At 36.4% G+C, this 23371-nt stretch overlaps 1 protein-coding gene across 7 annotated transcripts in view; it reads left to right on the forward strand.

Annotated features, from left to right (window-relative positions):
• PCCA (propionyl-CoA carboxylase subunit alpha) overlaps positions 1–23371 on the forward strand; it is a 456523-nt gene that overhangs the window by 153333 nt on the left and 279819 nt on the right. For all 7 annotated transcript variants that reach the window (XR_010130619.1, XM_019039752.4, XM_055360016.2 and 4 more), the window contains one exon: positions 4094–4130. Coding sequence is in view for 6 of the 7 variants with exons in the window: in XM_019039752.4 (XP_018895297.3) it covers positions 4094–4130 (37 nt within the window). In the remaining variant the exon portion in view is untranslated. The remainder of the gene's footprint in view (positions 1–4093; positions 4131–23371) is intronic.

A 23371-nucleotide genomic window follows, 5' to 3' on the forward strand; every position in this document is an offset into this window, starting at 1 on the left:
TAATCCTACCTTTTAAATTTGTTTATTTATTTATTTTTAAATATAGACAAGGTCTTGCGATGTTGCTTAAGTCAGTACAGAACTCCTGGGCTCAAGTGGTCTTCCTGCCTGGGCTTTCTGAGTAGCTGGGATTATAGGCCTGAGTTACCATGCCTGGCTGTCTATCCTACTTTTGAGCAGTAAATTGGTTTCTGTAGCTGTCTAATGCTTAAACTTTCCTGTGCATTCAAATGTGTATTTCTGTCTTAATGTAGGTAAGGTCATACTCTATGTACTCCAACTTGCTACCCCCGCCCCCAGTATATACTTTATTTTGCTTATTTTTACAGTGTAAGAGTTACTCTCTTAAAGCTTAATTGTCATTCGTCATTGCCTTGTATAGAACCAAGGCATCTTGGACCGTGTACCAAATCCCATAAGACCTGGCCAGAACAGGGCCATGCCGTCCATGCCTCCTTATCTTGTGCTTTGCTGCCACTTCCTTACTGTGTTTCAGCTTTAGCTGCCTGATATTCTTTCCCTATTAAATTGCTTCCTCATCTAGGATTTTTATATGTGTGGTTCCCTCTGTCTAATGTCCTTTCTCCCTGATCTTTCCATGGTAGCTAGCTGTTTATGTTTATGTGTGTGTGTATGCGTGTGTGTGTGTGTGTGTGTGTGTGTGTGGTTTTAGAGACGGAGTCTCACTTTATTTCCCAGGCAGGAGTGCAGTGGCGCCATCATGGCTCACTGCAGCTCTGACCTCCTGGGCTCATGCAATCCTCCTGCCTCAGCCTCCCAAGTAGCTGGGACTACAGGTCCCATCACCACACCCAGTAATTTTTGTATTTTTTTGTAGAGCTAGAGATCTTGCCATGTTGCCCAGGCTAGTCTCAAACTCCTACCCTCAAGTGATCCTCCCATCTTGGCCTCCCAAAGTGCTGGGATTACAGGTGTGAGCCACTGTGCTTGGCCTGGCTAGATGTCTTTATCCTTAGGTTTAAAATTTTACTCCAGAAGGGCCCTTTCTGAGCAGCCTGTCTGAAACAAGTTCTCCCTAGTATTCTTGCCTGAGTACTCTGTTTCTATGTAACATTTATTTTAGTTATCAATTGATTTGTTTATTTTCTGTTTCTCTCATTAGTTTGTAATAAGCTCCACGAAGGCAGAAGATGTATTTCATGTAGTGTTGCTGGGCAGATAGTTATTGAATTAATGTATAAGTGGTTGAATAAGAACATATAGATCAACTGCATTCTTTTTAAAGGCTAATATTTCATTTTATGGATGTACCAGTCCTTTATTGAAGGCTTACTAAATTGTTTTTCAGAATTTTTTTCTTATTAAAACACCACCAACGAATTCAAAATAATGAATTTCTTTGTATGTCTCTCTGGGTTCACTCATGTGGGTATATCTGTAGGATGACTTCCCAGGAGTAAAATTTCAGAACAAAAGTTAATGTGCCCTCAAACTTTTGATAGATACTGACAATTTCTTTTAAAAAAGATTATCCCATTTTCTATGACACCAGTAATATGAGAAGTATTTAACTTTGTCATCCTGGCCATTATCAGATTTTAATTTGCTAGAGGAAAAGTGAGATCTCATTGTTTTAATTTGTATTTCTGTAATTAGGAGCAAGCCTGAGCACAGATATTATGCTTCTGGAACTGTTTTTCTGTGAGCTTTTAATTTAATCTTTTGTGATGATTGTTGGTCCTTTTTTTAGTTGATTCAGAGTTTGATTAAAATTTTTTAAACTTATGATGTTATAGGCAACCTTTACAGTGTGATGTCACTTAGTGCCATTGAATTTGGAGCTATATAGGGCTTTTTATCTCTTCAAAAGTAATTTTGTAGAGCCTGATAATAAAACTTCATGTTCTCAAAGACCATATTGGAGCTGAGTGTATAATATTTAGTAGTTTATTATTGAAACAGTAATAGAGCTTTTAATGTCCAGTGCATAATAGGTCCTCAGTAAAGTATTTTTGGATGAATGAGTGACAAGTGAAAAGTGAATTTTTAAGGCAGCTTGATTTTATTTGAAAGTTCATTTAGAAGAATTTGATTTTCATAGTAAGAAAACTTAGCATGCTGTTAAGTTGAAAGATAAGCTTGCTTTGTGGCATGCTATAGAAGTGTTGGATTTGTGGCAGTGGAATTTTTAATTTGCTGTGTCCGATATAGATATGGCTTTATGTATCGATACACACCCAGCTATAACATGTATATACAAATAAGTGACAAAATATGTCTAATGAATTTTTGAGTTACCTTTTAAAACTTGCCTGTTAGTTCTCTCAAGTGATGAACTTTTTACAATAGCAGTTTATTTTCTCTCATCACGTTGGAAAGAAATGTTAAAAGTTTTCTTCTAGGTTTATTATAATCCAGTCTTCATCAGCCATCACTCTTCCTGTATTTTGTTCAAGAGGCACTAATTGTTCGCATTTGGCAGGTTTAACACTTCCTGACAGAGAGGCTATTAAAGGTAAGTATTCTCCAATAACTGTCACTGGCTGGAACAAAGAACCTTCCAACTCAATGTGTGGAAACCACTAACATTCTTAAATGACCCTTTTCATGGATTTTCATCCCTTGAAGCTAAAATTTGGAGAATGTAGGGTCAGTGAAAACAGCAAGGTGTAATAAAGCAGTAAACCTTGATTTTGGAAGGCATAGGGTGGGAGATATAGATTTATCTCTGACTTGAAAACAATTGTTATTTGGAAAATCTCATTAGCAGATGTGACTGCTTGGAGTAAAAAAAAAAAAAAAAAAAAAAAAACTTAAAACTGATGTCGCTTTCAGGACCCCTTTGAACTTAACAAGCACCTATTTGTGGAGCAGACTGGCTAATGAAAGGAAATTAAATTTTTCTGACAACTTCCCCTGCCAACCTCCTTATTCAGGGGATGTTATTAGGTACTGAAGAACTTTAAGGAAGATTTTTTTTATTAGACATAAGTGAACCAGTTATAAACATCCCCCCTGCCCCCTTCTCGGAGGATTCTGACATGGTTGCTCTACATTTTAAATGTATTAGCTTAAAAGCTTAAAAAACACTGGGCTTCACTTCAGCATTTTAGTCATTTTCTAAAAATTCAGTCACACTTACCAGCTGTGGTTTCAAAACAGTCTTTGTGGTAGTTTAGTTTGTGTCACTGAATTACACAAACACACACACACACCACACACACCCACACACACGAAGGAGGCTTAGATTTCAACATTATCTTTATTGTTATTTGGGGAAATGATTCAGCAGTGTCCTGTGTTGGATGTGTTACGTGAGGGTTAATGATCAGTGAAATTACTTAGATTCAAGGGAAGTTTTTGTCTTTTCATCTTCTTAGAGGTAGAAGTGGCATTGGTTAATATTTAGCAATAACTAATCCTTAAGTGGATAAACTCTTACCCCTTACTGTTTAGGAAGGTATTTTCTTTCTTTTGCTTTTTGGAGTTTTTTCCTCCAGTAGTTGGTTCATTGAAATTAAAGTTTTAATTTATGTAACAAGATACAATTGTAGAGATAAAATATGTACCTGAAAAAAAAAAAGAAAGAAACAATAGAAAAGAAAAGGTAATGCAGATTACCAAAAGGATTTTTTGGAACAATTCGTAATTCCTGTAGGTACTGGAAATTAACTTTTATATTTCTGCAAAATCGATCAACTACTCCCAAACAATAGAGAATCAACTCCCCCTGCTGACAGAATCTAGGAAAACACGACACATAATATTGGACAGAAACAAGCTGGCTGCGGACAAGCTTTAATGACCTGATTTATGATTCAGTATTGATTGTAAACATCTAAATTCTGCCATTAAATTCCGGCAACTGCACCAAATCATTGGCAATTCTGGTAGTGCTTCCTGCCAGCTCATTTCAACTGCTTTGAGTTTCTTAATATAATAATGATGAGGTAGAATTTACATTCCACTTATGGTATTAATTTTACATTTCTCTGAATGAAAAGGGTTAGAAGGTAGTAAAATTGAACATTAAATGAATCGGAGGAGACAGTAGTGCAATATATGACTGCCCTAAAGACATTGTGCAATGCCTCATGGGATTAATGTTGAGTCTCATTTCCTGCTTTTACAGGATGCAGAAGAAGCTGTCAGAATTGCAAGGGAAATTGGTAAGTCCTTAAATTAACTTTGGTAGGATTTCTGTGTCTTTCAGCAGATATGGTTGAGTCAACAGGTAATAAGTATTCCCATAGAGCAAATAATACTTTAATACTTTTAGATTTTGATTACTTGTTGTTCTGGAAGAATGTATCAGTTGAATTGCCAAATTCTATTATTAAAGGAGACTTTAAAGAGTAATTTGACCTTAACTATACATAGCTCTTTTGTAAGATGAGATCACAGGCTAATTCAAAGAAGGAATTGTCTTAAGAATTCTAAAGATTGGATATAAGTTTAATGTCAATTTATATGTACATAGTTGAATGTGGTTTGTTAAAATTAAGAACATTTGGATTAAAATGAAGATACCATATGTGACATAGTTCTTTAAGTTTTTGCCTTTTGCTAAGATGTTAGGTATCAACTTAATCTTGTTAGATGGGAAAGATAAAATAAATGTGGGAAATTAGAACTGAATGATCTAAATTGGAATAAAAGGTAGACTGGAGGAGTTTTTAATGGCTGTTTTACATGTACTTGTATTTGGGCAGTGTTTCCCAACTTTTTAATTTCTTTTCTTTTTCTCTTTTTTTTTTTTTAAGATGGAGTTTTGCTCTCATTGCCCAGGCTGGAGTGCAATGGCACGATCTCGGCTCACTGCAACCTCCGCCTTCCGGGTTCAAGCGATTCTCCTGCCTCAGCCTCCCTAGTAGCTGGGATTACAGGTGCCTGCCATCACGCCCAGCTAATTTTTTGTATTTTTAGTAGAGATGGAGTTTCACCATGTTGGCCAGGCTGGTCTCGAACTCCTGACCTCAGGTGATCCACCCGCCTCACCCTCCCAAAGTGCTGGGATTACAGGCGTGAGCCACCGCCCCCGGCTCGCAACTTTTTAATTTTAAAAATATTCTTGGCGGTCATGAGAACTATTTTTGGTATCTGCTAATTGAGAAAATGTGTAAGGGCATGCTATTATCATGGATTAACAATATTGTTAAATAACTTTGCAGATTTAATAATCAGATCAGTAATTGTATACATTTGACAGAAATTTGTGCAGATGAGAGACATTAGGCAATGCTTGTAGGGATCCCAGCGTCTTCTTAGCATTCCTGCACGCCTCAGTCCAAGCATCTCATCGTGCCACACGAACATTTCTGTAGGCCTGTTTTCTCACTAAGATTATTTAGATCTATTTTCTGCCTCTAGAGAGCATTTGATTTGGCAAAGTTCATATAGTTGTGATATGTAGAAATATCTTATTGGTCTGGAAGTGATCACTTGTACTAGTAAGCGTGTTCTTTGCAAATGGGACAGTCTAACTTAGCAGGTCTTTAGTGACTGAAAAGCAGTTTGGCTTATTGCATCCTTGTTTGTGGTTGGTTCTGTCTAAATTATTTGGGCTTTGCTCATCATTAAGTATGTTTTGTTGTTTGCTTTGCAAAAATCTATCTTATTGATATAGGTCCTGGATTTAAGATCAGACCATAGAAAATCTTATTTTATCTGACTACCTCATCTCTTCATTTTTTTTTTCAGAATCATTAACATTTCAAAAAGCATTTCAGTACTTCATAGGAACATTTGCTCGACTGCTAAATAAATTGAACTATATAGAACTGATTCTGTGGTTTCTTTATGGAGAAAAATCAAAAGTTTCTGTTCATGGTTTGAAATCACTGGTATTCCTCATTGCCTAAGAGGCATGTAATATACCTACTGGCTTTTGAGGATAGTTTTCTAAAATAGTTTAATTCCATCCTGTCAGACATCTTTACATTTAAAAAGCTCTTTTTCTAGTTCTAGGTTAGATATTATTATCAACCTCATTGGATATAATAATACTATTATTATTATTACAGTATCTACATAAAAAAGGACAATATTTAGAGAAATTTAGGGAAATAAAGGGATTAGAAGAAAATTTACAGTTACACTGCAGTGCCACATTTTGAATGGTGAATTTTGGACTTGCGAGCATTCCCTTTGTGTAAATAGCAGGCCGTGGATTGCTTTGCTTCCTTTATGCCTTTTCCTCCACTTTCTTTCTTTTTTTTTTTTTTTTTTTTGAGACAGAGTTTTCACTCTTGTTGCCCAGGTTGGAGTGCAGTGGCGCGATCTCTGCTCACTGCAACTTCTGCCTCCCGGGTTCAGGTGATTCTCCTGCCTTCGCCTCCTGAGTAGCTGGGATTGCAGGCACACACCACAATGCCAGCTAATTTTTTTGTATTTTTAGTAGAGATGGGGTTTCACCATACTGGCCAGGCTGGTCTCGAACTCCTGACCTTAGGTGATCTGCCCACCTCAGCCTCCCAAAGTGCCGGGATTACAGGCATAAGCCAATGCACCTGGCCATTTTCCACTTTTGTTATAACCTGTCACCTTTAAGATAACCAGTTCATCATGATGGGCCTCTGTCTAACTAGTTCTCATCACTTTGCTTTCCTCCCTCAATATTTTAATGCTGTGCTTTACCTCCTTTTCATTTTTTATTTTTTCCTACTGAAGTTACCTAATCTAATCTAAGTCTTTTTTCTTTGTACTTGGGCACATTGTTTATGAATCCTTTCTCTTTCCTGTCCTTCTAATTCTTCCCCAATTACTCTCTCTTGCTTGTGAAATAAATGATAGCAATCATGGCTATTAAGTATAAGAGTACTGGTGTTTTGCTTATACTGAAAGAAAGGGAAACCATAAAATTTGAGGTAAAATAAACCATAAAGAACTAGGGTCATCAGCTCTTAAAAAGCTTTTAGAATTTCTCTGAAAATCTCTTCTGAATCACCTTAGAAGCCTCGCATAAAATCTTTTCCTTGAAGTGCTACTTTCTAAAATAAATTAAATTATGTTTTATTAAAGTCTGTTGGCTTTCTGTGTTGTTTGATATTTTGTAAGTTTTTTACTACTGATTTTATTGAGATATATAACATTTTAACTATGATTATGATTCCATGTGAAAATGTGTTCCTAGTTCTAAACAACTGATTTATAATCAAACCTTTGAACGTATCCATTTGTAAGTTGTTGATTGTCCATGTATTATACCTATTCATAGAGTTCTCTCTTAATTCTTTCTGTGTTATGTGATGAAAATGAAATTTATCCTGTTTTATGTGATTTCCTCCTTTCTCATGTCTTTGCTTTTCTTCTGGAAACATTAATCTATGCTGCCAAAGTAGGAAGCTCACTGTATTGAGCATTGATGAATTAAGTGCCTTTTACATAATGGTAACTCCAGTTTATGGAGCATTTCTTCCTTAGGCCAGGCACTTTGGAAATGTTGTTTCTAATGCTAATTCTTGGGTTTAATTATTTTTGTTTACATTTAAGGAAACTAATGATTAGGAATGGTAAGTAATTTGCTCAAGGTCACAGAACTATCGAGTGGTGGACCCTGGTTTAAATTTAGGTTTATTTGACTCCAAAGACCATAGACTTTTTATTATACTGTGTCTAAACCAATGGGATTAGAGGATGGCAGCTAAAATTTGAGCGACTACTTTGTGTAAAATACCGTAAGGTACTCAAATGTGTTATACGTGGAATTAAAGAAGCAGACAGTCTCCTATCCTTGAAGAGGTGAGAGACAGTTAAGACTTAATATGTTACTTGTATGTATTTGTTTTTTGGACTACCTAGTTTCTCTCATTCTTGTTCCTGATTTTTTACTTTGACCTATCTAAGTTGAGAGATACAGAGCTATTGATCCTCAGTTTGTCTTTAACCTCAATGATAGACAACAGTAATCAGTGAGCTTGATTTCCATTGAAGTTTGATCTTTTTACTGGGCCAAAGGTCCTTAATACAATCAAGTCAAAATTGATTCTTGAAAGGAAAATAAATTGTGAATCTAAAACCTGTCCTTTAACAACTTCCAGATTATTCAGATTCTTTTCCTTTGCTTGTCTTTCTCACAATCACAAATCTTGCCCAATTTAAATAAAAACTTTTTTTTTGATCCTCAGGTCTACCATACTACAAACCTACTTCTCCCAGAATTTCCAAATCTCAATAAATGTCACCCCTTTCAGTCAGGCCAAAACTGAGTCTCTCCTGGATGCCTCTTTTCCTCATCATCCTGTTGTAAATACATCAATAGGCATTGTCAGTTCATCTTATATACACTGTCTTCATTACTACCACTCTCCTCCAAACTACTTTTGTCTTTTGCAGGGACTGTGGCAATAGTTTCTTTACTTCATTTCTTAAACATTTTACATAGCTGACAGTGAGATATTTAAAATCTTTAAAGAACAAGGACATATTTCATCTCATCCCAGCCCATTTCTGCTTTAAATTCTGTAATGACTCCATTGAACTTAGATAAAAATCACAATTCTTTACTCTGACTACTATCCCTATGTAATCTGACACCTGCTTTTCTCTCCAGTCTTATTGTATACTACTCCCTTCTCTGCCTCCCATACTTCAGTCACATTAGCTTACTTGAACACAGCAAATTTCAGGGCCTTAGGATAAGTTTTTTTTTTTTTTTTTTAATCTTTTGCGGGGTGAAGGGGGATGGCAGGACCTAGCAGACTCTTGCTGATATCTTCACAAAAATAGCTCCTTGCAGTCTTTCATATCTTAGCCTAAGTATCATGTCTTCAAGAGAAGATTCTCTAATACTGCCACCCAGTCATTCTCTGTCTTATAACTATTTTCTAAATTTCTGCATAGTATTCATGACTTGCAGATTTTTTTTATTCATTAACTTTTCTCCAAGTATTTTATTTTGAAAAATTTCAATCATACGGCATTTTGAAATAATTGTTACGGTTTTTACTCGTATACCCAACACTAAGATCCCACTATTAACCTTTTTCTAGATTTGCTTTACCACTTATCTGTTCATATACTAATCCATTTTATTTTTGTTGCATTTCAGAGTAAATTGCACAACCAGTATATGTCCCATTAAATACTTCAACATGTGTTATTAATTGAATTCAGTATTTGTATACAGTTTTGTTATTTTGATGCCAAATTTGTAGACAATATAATGTGAACAAATCTTAAGTCTGTATTTGTGGATTTTGACATATGCATGTATATATATATAACTTAGAATCCCACCAAGGTGCTGAACATACTGTTTCCCTGGAGATTTCCCTCATGATCCTTCCAAGTCAGTTCTCACCTACCCCCTGGCCTGCAGGTAACTTGTTCAGATTTTTATACTAAAGATTAGATTTTTAAAAATTAAGATAAATTTTTAATACTATACAATTCAGCCTTTCAAAGTGCACAATTCGGTGATTTTTTATATATTTACAAGGTTGTGTAACTGTAATCACTATCTAATTTCAGAACATCTTCATTACTCCCCAAAGAAACTCTGTACTCATTAGTATGTACTTCTTATTTTCTTTCCATCTAGTCCCTGACAACCGTTAATTTACTTTGTGTCTCTGTGGATTTACTTATCCTGGGGATATTTCATATAAATAAATGGAATCACAACATATGAACTTTTGTGTCTGGTTTCTTTCACACAGAATAGTGTTTTTAAGGTTCATCCATGTTCTACCATTTATCCCTTTTTATGGTTGGATAATTTTCTATTGTATGTACATGCCACATTTTGTCTATTTTTTATTTTTTTGAGATAGGGTCTCGCTCTTTTACCCAGGATAGAGTGCAGTGGTGTGATCCCAGCTCACTGCAGCTTTAATCTCCTGGGCTCTACTAATCCTCCTGCCTTACCCTCCTGAGTAGCTAGGACTACAGGTGTGTGCCACCATGCCTAAGTTTTGTATTTTTTTGTAGTGGGTTTTCACCATGTTGCCTCAGTTGATCTTGAATTCCTGGGCTCAAGTGATCCACCCACATTGGCCTCCCAGAGTGCTGGGATTATAGACATGAGCCACTGCACCTGGCCTTATCTATTTATTCATCTATTGATGGACATTTGGGTTGTTTTTACCTCTTGGCTATTGTAAATGGTACTGCTATGAACATTTATGTCCATGTATTTGTTTGTATACCTGTTTTCAATTATTTTGGGTATATTCTTAGAAGTGAAATTGCTGGGTTATATGGTAATTCTATGTGTAACTTTTGGAGATACTAGCAAATTATTTTCCATGGTGGCTGTCCCATTTTACATTTCTACCAAGAATATATAAGGGTTTCAATCTCTTCATATCCTTGCCAACCCTTGTTATTTTCTTTCTTTTATAATAAGAAAACTATTGCCATCCTAGTGTGTGTGTAGAGTAATATCTTATTATAGCAGAGGGAAGAATAGATTAAAAAAAGTGACTCAACTGTATGCTGTCTATAAGAAACTCACTTTAGATGCAGAGACACAAATAGGTTGAAAGTGAAAGGAAGGGAAAAGATATCCCATGCAAATAGTAACCAAAAGAGAGCTGGGGTGGCATACTAATGTCAGACAAGATAAACTTTAAGTCCAAAACTATTATAAGAGACAAAGAAGGACATTTTATATTGATTAACAATTACAAATGTATATGCACCAGGAAACATGGCCCTAAAATACTTGAGATAAACATTGACGGAATTGAAGGGAGAAACAGACTAATTCTACAATAATAGTTGCAGACTTTAATAGCACACTATAAGTAATGGATGCAACATCTAGAGAGATCAGTAAGGGAGGGAATAGAGGACTTGAACAGCACTATATACTAATTAGACCTTATGGATATATAATGACCATTCTACCCAATAACAATATAAGGCACATTTTTCTCAAGTAACTATTAAAAGAAGAAAGGAGTGATGATTGAGTTAAAATAATTGTTAAAGAAAAAGAAAATATAATAACAAACAGGAGCAATATCTCATAAAGTGTTGCCCATGACTCGCAATGTTCCCAAGACTTAGTTTGATATAGAAATATTTTTCCCCGCATGTACTGATTTATATTGATGGATTGCTTTTTTCTTAAAATAGTATAGGATTCTCTGCAATATATAAATTTTATTTTTCTTTGCAAATGATTGCTTTATATTAATTTGATTACTATTTTATAGTAAAATTTTTGTTGTTGTTGTGGTTGTTTTTTGAGACAGAGTCTCATTCTGTTGCCCAGGCTGGAGGGCAGTGGTGTGATCTCAGCTCACTGCAACCTCTGCCTCCTGGGTTCAAGCGATTCATCTGCCTTAGCCCCCACTTAGCTGGGACTACAGGCATGCACCACCACGCCTGGCTAATTTTTGTATTTTTAATAGATACAAGGTTTCACCATGTTAGCCAGACTAGCCTGAAACTCCTGACCTCAAGTGCTCCCCCTGCCTTGGCCTCCCAAAGTGCTGGGATTACAGGTGTAAGCCACCACATCTGGCTGGTTACTATTTTGTAGTAAAATTGACCATGAGTTAGTTTTCTTTGTATTTCTAATACTTAATGCTTGTTACAGAGTATATATTCAGCAAGTGGTTATTTGGTGAATAAATCAAAATGAAATATGTATATATATGTATAGAAATGAATTAAGCAATCACATATTTTAAAGTTCTTTTGTAATATTTATAGACCAGAATTTGACTATAATTTTCTCCCTTTTCCCCCTTAATCTTCAATTTTATAATAGAGATACCTGGGGAAAAAAAGGAATATTAAGCAAAACATGATAAACTTTCAGCAAATAGATAATTGAAACAAAATGATCTAGGATTATTCAAATAAATTCAGTATATACTTGTTAGTGACCACTAGTCATCAATTCTTGTAGGCTGTCCTTGTGTTCATTAGGCTGGACTAATAGAAATTTATAGGAATCTAAGATTCAAATGTATGAAAGTCTTTTACTGAACCTTATTGCCTTTACACCAGCCTGTTCCCATGACATCTTATGTTCTTTGAAAGTCTGGCTCTCCCATTTGACTTATTTTACTATTAGTCTTCTGATGTAGTGTGTCTGCCCTGTCTCTGCCTAGTGTGTGGGGGCTATATGGTAGTCCTTTCTTTTCTGCCCTGGCTGTTTGCCTTTGCCTATTCTTCTCATCTTCCTTTTGGCATAATACAAAATTTTTTTAAAAAGTTACTTTTGTTGCTTATATACAACCAATAATTCATACTTAAGAGGGATAAAAATATGTGGCTAAGTCAGAAATCTTTTTATTTTGTCTATTTCATGCAGCTTATAAAAATTTTCACATGTTATATATGACTCTGGGGTTAAGGTTATATGGAAGAAACCTTTGCAAAAACATTACAATTTATACCTTCTTCACAATCTTACATCTTGTTAATTTGTTTGCCAATTTTGTCTTCAGGAGAAGACATTTAATATTTAAGGAGATTGAATAACGCCTAAGGAAAAGTTATGTTAAAGAAAATGGCATTAAAATAATCTATGTGAAATCCATTAAATAATGAGATGTATATTTTGCTGTTTTCCTATTATTGAAGTGATGTGGTCATTTGAGATTAGAATGATATTCCCTGGGAGACAGGAACTTGTGTTCTGTGGCTTTTTTTCTTCTTTCTTTTCCAATGGGTGCTTATATTTTCTTTTATTATTCCAGCATGCACATTTGGGTTTAAGCATAATTTCACAAGTTCTTTTTCTGTCTTTTACTGTTAAATTTGCTGTTTCTGTCTCCTTTTGTCTCAGTCCTTCATCTTCTTTCTCTTGTTTTATTGTTAGTCATTTGTGAATACCATTTTTTTCCTTTTTCTATTACTCTGTTGGAAAAGGCTGTGCATAACATTCAGGCAGGAATGTGGAAACACATTGTAATGTGAAAAAAACATTGCTTTTTTTGTTTGGAAACTTCCTGTGTGTGAAGCGTTTTGCTCTAATCTGGGCACTGAAATGCACTGATTTCCGATCCCTGGAGCAGACTTAGGGATCTAGTATTTTTATTTGCCTAAGTAGAGAGAAATAGGCAGGCAAAATCAGTTTTGCCTTTCTCTGCCAAAGAAATAGTGTCATAAAATAGTGTCATGTATTGGTTTGTTTGGTGTATAATACATCTTGATTATATTTTTGTAGGTACTGAATATTGATTCTTATTTAAATATGTTTATATAGTTATTTGTATATATGTGTATGACAAACTGAGGAAAGGCTGTGTGTGTGTGTGTGTGTGTGTGTGTGTGTGCAGTAGTAGAGATGTGGATAAATCATAGACTCCAACATATATATGTTTACTAGTTACTGGATAATTACAGACCCCAAATAGTATTGATGCAAATGTGCATCACCTCAGTCTGAGGTCTGCCAACTCGAATGATACTCCAAAACTAAACTGATAATGATGAAACTAAATATAACTATTTTGTGATTTAAAGAGAGCAATAAAATCAGTGGAAAATTATGATCAAATAAAAAATGAGTAATGCATTGATAGTAGAGTGTATTTCCCCAATTTGTTTGAATTTAAACTGTTTCCTTGTTTGTATCTACAGCAGGAATTTTTCAGTTTAGTCACATGGTGCATGGCAGCCAAATTTCCCAGTAGATTCTGAACTAGATTCCTTGGAAAACTCTAGTAATATGCTAAATTTAATTGGAGTTTGTGGAGTTGTTATTAGTTCACGAGACCTCGACTATACCACATTTTTACTGCCCCTCTCCTGTCACTTTAAACAACACAGATTTAGTTTTTCTTCATTCTGTGTGTTCAGTTCTCATTCGTCAGGTTGTAGGGTGAGAAGGAGGCATTTTGTTCTATGCTATCCTTATTCAGTGGCTAAGGCTGATGGAGTTTCCACCATCTGCAATGTCATAGATTACAGAGGCAGGACACAGAAAAGCCTCAGTTTTGGTAATCATCAATAAGACATTCTTCATGACGAGGTGTTTACTATTATATCTCATTGTGTGGTTTTGAAATTTGCAGATTGTCACCACCATCTCCTAAATATTTCTTGAATTTATCTACTTCTCTGCATTTCTGTTGCTATTCTCTTTGTTTAAGGTAGTGTCATCCCTTGCCTACATCACTGTAACAGCTTTTGAAATGTACTCCTCTTATCATAGCTTGTAATCCCTTGGAGGTAGACTCTGGAAGCTTATTGGGGGAAATAATTTTGGGACCAATACCTGAGGGGGAATGAAGGAAACTGAGCCAAAGGAAAAGTTGAATGGATTCTCTCTCAACAAAGGCATCAGCTAATAATTTAGAGAGCTGTGAATATTTGTCGGTCTTTTTTAGTTGTTCCAAGTTCGGGCAAGAGGATTCAGCCTTTTTACACCTGTATCAACTATCTAGGGGGTGTGGGCTGCCCCTAGGAAGGGGCATGACCTTAGGCAGAAAGCCGAGGACAAGTCAGCTTTTGGTTGACAATACTTAGAACAGTTGGGGCAATGTCCTGAACTAGGGATCTGGGCAGAAAACTGTACTTAATAACTTTGAGATATATTTTTCATGATTGTTCATTTCTAAGTAATTTCAGATTTCTGCTATGATTTTGACTCATATGTTATTTGGTGATGTATTTTAATTCTTTAATTTTTTGAGATAGAGTCTTGCTCTGTCATTGAGGCTGGAGTGCAGTGGTGTGATCACGGCTCACTGTAGCCTCAACCTCCTAGGCTCAAGCGATCCTCCCACCTCAGCCACTGGAGTAGCTGGGACTACAGGCACATGCCACCACTTCTGGCTAATTTTTGTTGTTGTTGTTGTTTTTGTATTTTTTGTAGAGACAGGGTTTTGCCATGTTGCCCAGGCTGGTGTCAAATTCCTGGGCTCTACTGATCCTCCTGCTTTGGCCTCCCAAAGTGCTAGAATTACAAGTGTGAGCCACCATGCCAAGCCTAGTGATATATTTCTAAATAACTGAAAAAAATAGTTTTTTATTATTATTGATTTCTAACTTAATTGCTTTGTGGTCAGAGAGTATCATCTTTTTCATTTAAAAATCTTTCAGATTTGACGAAAATTGCTTTATGGCTAAGGAGTAAGTCACTCTGATACATATTCTGTATGTTCCTGAAAAGAGTGTATATTCTCAAATTATTATATGCAATGTCTTATAGATAACTCAAGAGGTCATACCTACCTATTGGAATATTCAAAACTTCTAGTGAGTTTTTTTTTTTTTTTTTTTAACTAAGACAATGGAGTCTCACTCTGTCACCCAGGCTAGAGTGCAATGGTGCGATCTTGGCTCAACGCAACCTCCGCCTCCCGGGTTCAAGTGATTCTCGTGTCTCAGCCTCCTGAGTAGCTGGGATTACAGGCACCCACCACTATGCCCGGCCAAGTTTTATAGTTTAGTAGAGATGGGGTTTCACCATGTTGGCCAGGCTGGTCTCGAACTCCTGACCTCGGGTCATCTGCCCACCTTGGCCTCCCAAAGTGCTGAGATTACAGGCATAAGCCACCGTGCCCAGCCTGTGTGGGTTTTTTTTTTTTTTTGGAGACAGAGTCTCGCTCTGTTGCCCAGACTGGAGTACAGTGGCGTGATCTCGGCTCACTGCAAGCTCCCCTCCCAGGTTCACACCATTCTCTTGCCTCAGCCTCCCAAGTAGTTGGGACTACAGGTGCCTGCCTCCACGCCCGGCTAATTTTTTGTATTTTCAGTAGAGACGAGGTTTCACCATATTAGCCAGGATGGTCTTGATCTCCTGACCTCGTGGTCTGCCCGCCTCTGCCTCCCAAAGTGCTGGGGTTACAGGTGTGAGCCACCGTGCCCGGCCTTTTTTTTTTTTTTTTTGAGACAAAGTCTCGCTCTGTCACCTAGGCTGGAGTGCATTGGCACAATCTGGGCTCACTGCAACCTCTGCCTCCCGGGTTCAAGCAATTCTCCTGCCTCAGCCTCCCGAGTAGCTGTGACTACAGGTGCCTGCCACCACACCTGGCTAATTTTTTTGTATTTTTAGTAGAGATGAGGTTTCACCATATTGGCCAGGCTGGTCTCGGACTCCTAACCTTAAGTAATCTGCCCACCTCGGCCTCCCAAAGTGCTGGGATTATAGTCATGAGTCACCACATCCAGCCTTTTTGTGATGTTTTTGGATATCTGATGGACCTATATTTGAAAAAGTGATTTTCCAATTTTTCCTTGCTCGTTAGGTTTTGTCCCTGTTTAGATAATAGGTATATTACAGTGTATCGTGTTTCCTTGGCTATCAAAACATAATGACCAATTTTTGTTTTCAAGTCTAATTATGATATTAATATTCCTAAACAAGCTTATTTTTGTTTTATCCTTGTATCATTCTTTATCTTTTTCATCTGCCAGTGAACTGTTGTTTTAGGTGTGTCTCTTGTAAGTGCACATCTAAATTTGGACTGGATTTTTATTTTATTGTTTTTCTATTCAGCCTGCTGGAGCTTGTCTTTTAGCTGGAGAGTTTAGTCCATTTATATTTATTGTATTTAAAATTATATTTTGATTTATATAATCTACTTTTTGGGGGTTTTGTTTGTTCCATTCTTTGGATTCTGTTTTCTTTCTTGGCTTCTTTTTGATGATGACTTTAAAAAATATGTCTCTTGTTCTTATTTTATGTCCCCTTCCCATTCCTCCCTCCACTATGTTGGAAATTTTATACTCTATTTCTATTGTTTCAGTGCTTGCTATAGAAATTTCAACTTGGAGACATTCCTTCAGGTGTCCTTCATCTTTGGCAACATTTAGTGTTGTCAGTGTTTTGGATTTTAGCCATTCTAATAGGCACATAGTAGTATCTCATAGTTTCAGTTTGCAATTCCCTCATGACATATAATATTGAGCATCCTTTCATGCTATTATTTGCTATCTGTGTTTCTTTTTTATTGAGATGTCTCTTCAAATCTTTTGTTAATTTTTCAATTGGGTGGTTTGTTTTCTTGTTGAGTTTTAAGAGCTCTGTGTATTTTGGATAGAAGTTCTTTCTTAGGTATGGGTTTTGTAAATATTTTCTCCCAGTCTAGAACTTATGTCTTTATTCTTTTTTTTTGAGATGGAGTCTCACTCTTGTTGCCCAGGCTGGAGTGCAGTGGCGCGAGCTTGGCTCACTGCAACCTCCACCTCCCGGGTTCAAGTGATCCTCCTGCCTCAGCCTCCTGAGTAGCTGGGATTATAGGCACCCGCCACCATGCCCGGCTAATTTTTTTTTTTTTTTGTACTTGTAGTAGAGATGGGGTTTTGCCATGTTGGACAGGCTGGTCTCGAACCCCTGACCTCAGGTGATCTGCCCACCTCGGCCTCCCAAAGTGCTGGGATTACAGGCATCAGCCACCATGCCCGGCTGTGTCTTTATTCTTTTAAGAATGTTATTTGGGCTGCAGAAATTTTTATTTTAATGAAGTTAAATGTGCCAATTTTTAATGGTTTGTGCTTTTGGTGTTATATGTAAAAACTCATTGCTAAACCAAAGTCACCTAGATGTTCTTCTATTTTTTCTCTAGAAATTTTATAGTTCTGCAATGTATATTTAGGTCTGAGATCCATTTTGAGTTAATTTTTGTGAAAGGTATAAGGATTGTGGCGAGATTAATTTTCTTGCATAATGAATATCCAGTTATTCCAGTACCCTTTGTTTGGAAAGACTATCTACATTTAATTGCCATTGCTTCTTTGTCATAGTTCAGTTGACTGTATTTGTGTGGGTCTACTTCTGGGCTCTTGAGTAATCTGTCTGTCTTAGACAATACCATACTGTCTTGATGTCTGTAGCTTTATAGTAAGTCTTGAAGTTGGGTATTGTTAGTCTTTTGAATTTGTTCTTTTTTCTTCAATATTGTGATGCCTATTCTGGGTCTTTTCCTTTCCATATAAACTTTAGAATCAGTTTGTTGATATCTACAAAATAAATTGCTAGGACTTTGATTTTAATTGTGTTCAACCTATAGATCACGTTGAGGAGGATTGATATCTTAACAATATTGAATCTTCCTATCCATGTACATTGATTATCTCTACATTTAGATTTTCATCCATTTCTTTCATTGGAGTTTTGTAGTTTTCCTCATAGATACACTGTATGTATTTTAAGATTCATGCCTATTTTATTTCTTTAGTGCTAATGTAAATGGCATTATTTTAATTTCAAATTTCAGTTGTTCACTGCTGGTATATAGGAATGTGATAATCTTTTGTATATTAATTTGTATTCTGTAACCTTACTATAATTGCTTATTAGTTCCAAGAATTTTGTTGTTGTTGCTGATTTTTTTGGAATTCCTTCATAGACAGTCATCTTATCCACTAGTGAAGACAGTTCTATTTATTCCTTTCCAGTCTGTTTACTCTTTATTTCCTTTTCTTAACATACTTCATAAGCTGGAATCTGCAGTCAGATGTTGAATAAGAGTTGTAAGAGGGGACATTCTTGTATTTTTCCTGATTTTTGGGAGAAGGCATCCAGTTTCTTGTCATTAAGTGTAATGTTAACTGTAGGCTTTTTGTGTATATTCTTTATCAAGTACAAGAAATTTCTCTTTATTCCTAGTTTGCTGAACTCAGTGATTGTTGATTTTTGTTAAATGCTTTTTCTGCATCTATTTATATGATCATAGGATTTTTCTTCTTTAGCCTGTTAATGTGATGGATTACGTTAATTGATTTTTGGATGTTGAATCAGCTTTGCATACCAGGATTAAATCCCATTTGGTCATGGTATATAATTCTTTTTATATATTATTGGATTTTTTAGTCATTTTAATATCTAAAAACTTAATTTTAAAATGTTTGTTTTTTTCTTGTTTATCTCATCATGTTTATTTTTTTCTCCAAATCATTTTACCTGTTTGTAATAGCTGTAACTTATAATAGTATTTGTAACAACTGTTTTAAGAGTCTTCATTTCTGGGTTTCTTTCTGTCAGCTATTTTCCTTCTGATATGAATCACATTTTGCGTCTTTACCTATCTCTTAATTGTTGATTGGATTCTAGACATTGTAAATGTTACATTGTGTGTTTGGATTTTGTTACCTTTATTTAAAAGGTATAGATGTTTAGTCTGGCAGGTACATTAATTTTGTTTAGGTTAAGGCCTTTTAGGCTTTAAAAAAGTTTTCTTAGGGCAAGTCTAGCATAGTCCTTTCTCGTGTTCTGATTAAACAAGCTTGTATTATGCTGTCTCTCTACCCGTCACACTTCCTATCCTTTGGTTCATAATTTCTATTTCATTATACGTCTATGGTTTTTTCGTAGTATAATGTAAACCCATGAAAGATGTAGGCAGGAGAGAGATACAATAGTATATATACCTTAAGAAAATTTCACTGACCACTATGTGGCTTGGATGGGGGCAACTGTAGTAGTGGGGAGTTCTGCTAGTAGGCCAGTACAAGAGTCCTGGACTGCTGGTAGTTTGTGTAAGTATTATGATTAACTATTATGATAACTGAGATAAAGAAAAGTGAATAGATTTGATCTTTTTAAATAAAGAATTTATAAGAGTTTCATACTATCCAGCAGTTGTGCTCTTACACATAGATCCAGGAAGCTCATATACAAAGTTCCAGACAACAAGTACAAAAATATTCAAAGGACCATTGTTATATAAATAGAACAGGTTACAGTCTGAATGTTCATTCACAGTGGAATGGATAATGCTGCAGTATGTTTGTAGGTGACATAGATTACAGCAGTAAAAATAATGACTTACAGCTGCTCAGATTAACTAATACATTTACTTAGTAACTCTTACTTTGCATGTTATTCTTTAGGCAGTTTCGGCCACTGCAGAAACAACAAAGAAGACAGGCAAAGGTCTTTGTCTTTATGTTTTTTTAATCATCGTGCAGTGAACAATGTAGATATTGACTAAAGCAAGAATCATTAACGTTCATTTTTAATAATGGGTGAAAATTGTCTGGATATAGGATCATCACAGTTTCAAAGTATCAATCTACAGATTATTTGCTAAGAAAAAATGGCATACTTTCTGTGAGTAAATTTAATGGATGCCATCTTAAGTAATCAAGCTTTAACAGTTTGGGATAAGTTGACTTTTTATTTTACTTTTGATGCGATAGAAGAACTCGAGGATACAATATCAACTATGTTGTATTTAAGATTTCTTAAACATCTTGAATTTAATGAGTGAATAATCAGGTATATTCAAATTGTGGAATATTCTATCAAACAGCCACCCTGGATTCTTCAAAAATATCATGGTCATGAAGAACTCCCCCCGCCATCAGCACAAAACAACAAACACAAACCCACACTTTCCCTTCTGGGGAGGCTGAGGGGGTTCAAAAGGCAAGTGAACTACTTTACATTAGAGGAGCACAAAGAAACGAAACAAAGCAATGCGTACTATTTGATTTCTATGTAATTCTCATGAGCAACTTTCATCTGGGGATTTCCTTCCTTTCTGTCCTAGTTCTTTCTCGGAGTGGGGTGTCTTTTCTCTTCTGAGGTCCTATTACCCATATCAGGGCCTATTCTATCCATCTAGAGGACTGTTCAACTTCCTGAAATATCTTTTGTTTTCTTTTTACCTTGGACCTTTCCTTGAGGAAACAAAGGCCTTGCAGTTAATTATAGGTGTTTTGCAATTGGTTATTTAAAGAAGATCCCCACTCCCCATCACATCTCCTTGATTCATGAGAGATTTCTGATTAGTACCGCTGTATTAGGAATAAGACATTTTCTAAGAAATACTTTTCTTTTCCCTTCTTTTTATTTTTCCTTTCCCATTAGTATATTCTATGAAATTTTAATTCAAGAAACTGTAGGTGAGAAAAACACATAAGATTCTTTATTATACAGCATACCACTGTTGCATCAATAGGGTGTCATTTTATCAGCTTTCAAGTTACCAGGTTGTGCTACCATGTGTGGCTTGGGTTTTGCTTGAAAAGTACGGTTATTTATTGTGTCTTGAGTAGGTAAATGTGACATTATCAGTTGGTCAAAAAAGATAATTCTTTTTAACTTGGAATCCATAACTAAATGGAAAATCTCCTAAGCTCCTAGAATCCTCCTTCATTCATCCCCTTATCTTCCACATCCAAACTGTCGCTAACTCTAGTCTTTGTCTTTCTCTCTATCTCTGTTGCTAGCTGGACTGCTGCAAAGGCTTCCTCATCAGCTCCTTGTTTCTACCTTTGCCCTTTCACCATTCATTCATTGCACAGCAGCCAAAGTGATCTTTTAAAATGCTGTATTAGGTACTTCCCTTTCCTGTATCACACCTTCCAACTTGTTCCTTCTGTCTGGACTCATCCCCCCTCATTGATTTTCAGAGTGCTCACTCTATCTTGTCATTAGGTTCTCAGTTTAAATACTAGTTTTCTCAGAGAAGCATTTTCAAGGAGCAGTAACCCTATCACTCTCAGTTACATTTATTCCCTCCGTGTTATAGCAGTCATCACTATCTTACATTGTGTATAAGACATACATGCACTTATTTATTTATATTAATATATGTATATACATAAAGAAATACTGCAGCCTTGACCTCCTGGGCCTAAGCTGTCCCCCCAGCTCAGCCTCCCAAGTAGCCGGGATTAGAGATGTGAGCCACTCCACCCGACTCACACATATATTTAGATGCATTTATGTTTGTATATCATTGTCTGCTAGATAGCAGGGAGTTTTCTGAATCGTTGGCCTTTGTAGCCTGCAGAGAGCCAGATAAGGCTTATAGTGTATATTCAATAAACATTTTTTAAACTGATGAATACAAATTTGATAGTAGAGTTAGAAAGAAGGCTGCTTGCTTTGTGGTAGAAAGTAAGACGCACTGGTAGCTGGGAGGTAAGGGACCCAGAGAAGATGTCCTGTCCTGCACTTAAACCTGCCCTTGAAAACTGAGTTCAGAAAAGTAGCAATGGAAACTTTGTAGTACTTTGCTAACCTAAGCTTCTGTATTTTCTTCATATATTTTGTCATATAGTATTAGTAGATTTCTTTTCGGAAGCATTAGTGCCTCTTTTATTGTGCAGAAGAGAATAAGGAGTGGAGACTGTCTCTGTGTTGGAGGTGCAGTGTCAGTAGGGGAGTCACTTCTGTGTCTGGGGTGAGGTAAGGTAGTAGCAGTAAGCATCCAATGAGAGGACCTGGAAGGTAAGGAAAAACTTGGGAAGGGCACTAGAGCCTGATTTTTTTTTTTTTTTTTAAGCAGTCTCTTACTAGGACTTTCACCTCCTTTTACGAGTAGAATTTGTATTTTGTTATGCTCTGTGTATTAGTCCATTCTCACACTGCTAATAAATACATTCCTGAGACTGGGTAGTGTATAAAGAAAAAGAGGTTTAATGGGCTCACAGTTCCACATGGCTGGGGAGGCCTCACGATCATGGTGGACGGGGAATTAAGAGCAAAGTCATGTCTTAACATGGCACCAGGCAAGAAGAGAATGAGTGCCAGCAGGGGAAATACCAGACACTTACGAAACCATCAGATCTCATGAGAACTCACTCACTATCACGAGGACAGTATGGGGAAAACCGCCCTCATGATTCAGTCGCCTCCCACCAGGTCCCTCCCACAGCACATGGGGATTATTACATTTCAAGATGAGATTTGGGTGGGGACACAGAGCCAACCCTTATCATTCTGTTTCAAACATATGTCAGCTGAAGAATACAAAATTAAACAAATACAGTATAGATAAGAGCCAAGCACAGAAGTAAGTGCTCCAGCGGATGAGAAAATGTGAGAGAACATTAGTGGAAATTTCATGTCCAGATGAGGTGAGGGGTAACAAGTACCATCAACTTGATCATTTCTGATTTTTCCAGGAATGCCAACTTTTGACTAAATCTTTTTTTCCTTCCACTTCCCGTTTACTTATCTTAATTAGAGTGGCAGGGACACAAGAAAGTAGGGATGAGGGACTGAACTGTTGGATATTATTTAACATTATCTGTGTGGATTATTCTTTTCCCTCCTCTTCAGATTTCTAAGTATTGTTTCTTCATGGTGTGGTGACAGCATATGTACTGCCTGAAATCTATTTGGCATAAGAAGTTGAGTAGAAAACCTTACTGTTACATTATTTCAGAATATAGCTCAATGGTTAAATTAAGAATGAGTATCAGCCAGGTTCAGTGGCTTATGCCTGTAATTCCAGCACTTTGGGAGGCCAAAGCAGGAGGATTGCTTAAGGCCAGGAGTTCCAGACCAATGTGGGCAATATAATGAGACGCCCATCTTTAAAAAAAAAAAGAAAATTAGCTGGGTGTGTTGGGGTGCACCTGTTGTCCCGGTTACTGAGGAGGCTGAGGTGGGAGGATTGCTTGAGTCTAAGAGGTCAAGGCTGCAGTGAGCCAAGATCACACTCTGCACTCTAGCCTGGGTGACAGAGCGAGACCAAAAACAAAAAACCTAGTCTAACTTGCATCAGTTTCTTCCTTCCTCCCAACATTTTTCTGTTTGGCT

This window comes from Gorilla gorilla, chromosome 14 (assembly GCF_029281585.2).
Source record: "Gorilla gorilla gorilla isolate KB3781 chromosome 14, NHGRI_mGorGor1-v2.1_pri, whole genome shotgun sequence".
Lineage (NCBI taxonomy): Eukaryota > Metazoa > Chordata > Mammalia > Primates > Hominidae > Gorilla > Gorilla gorilla.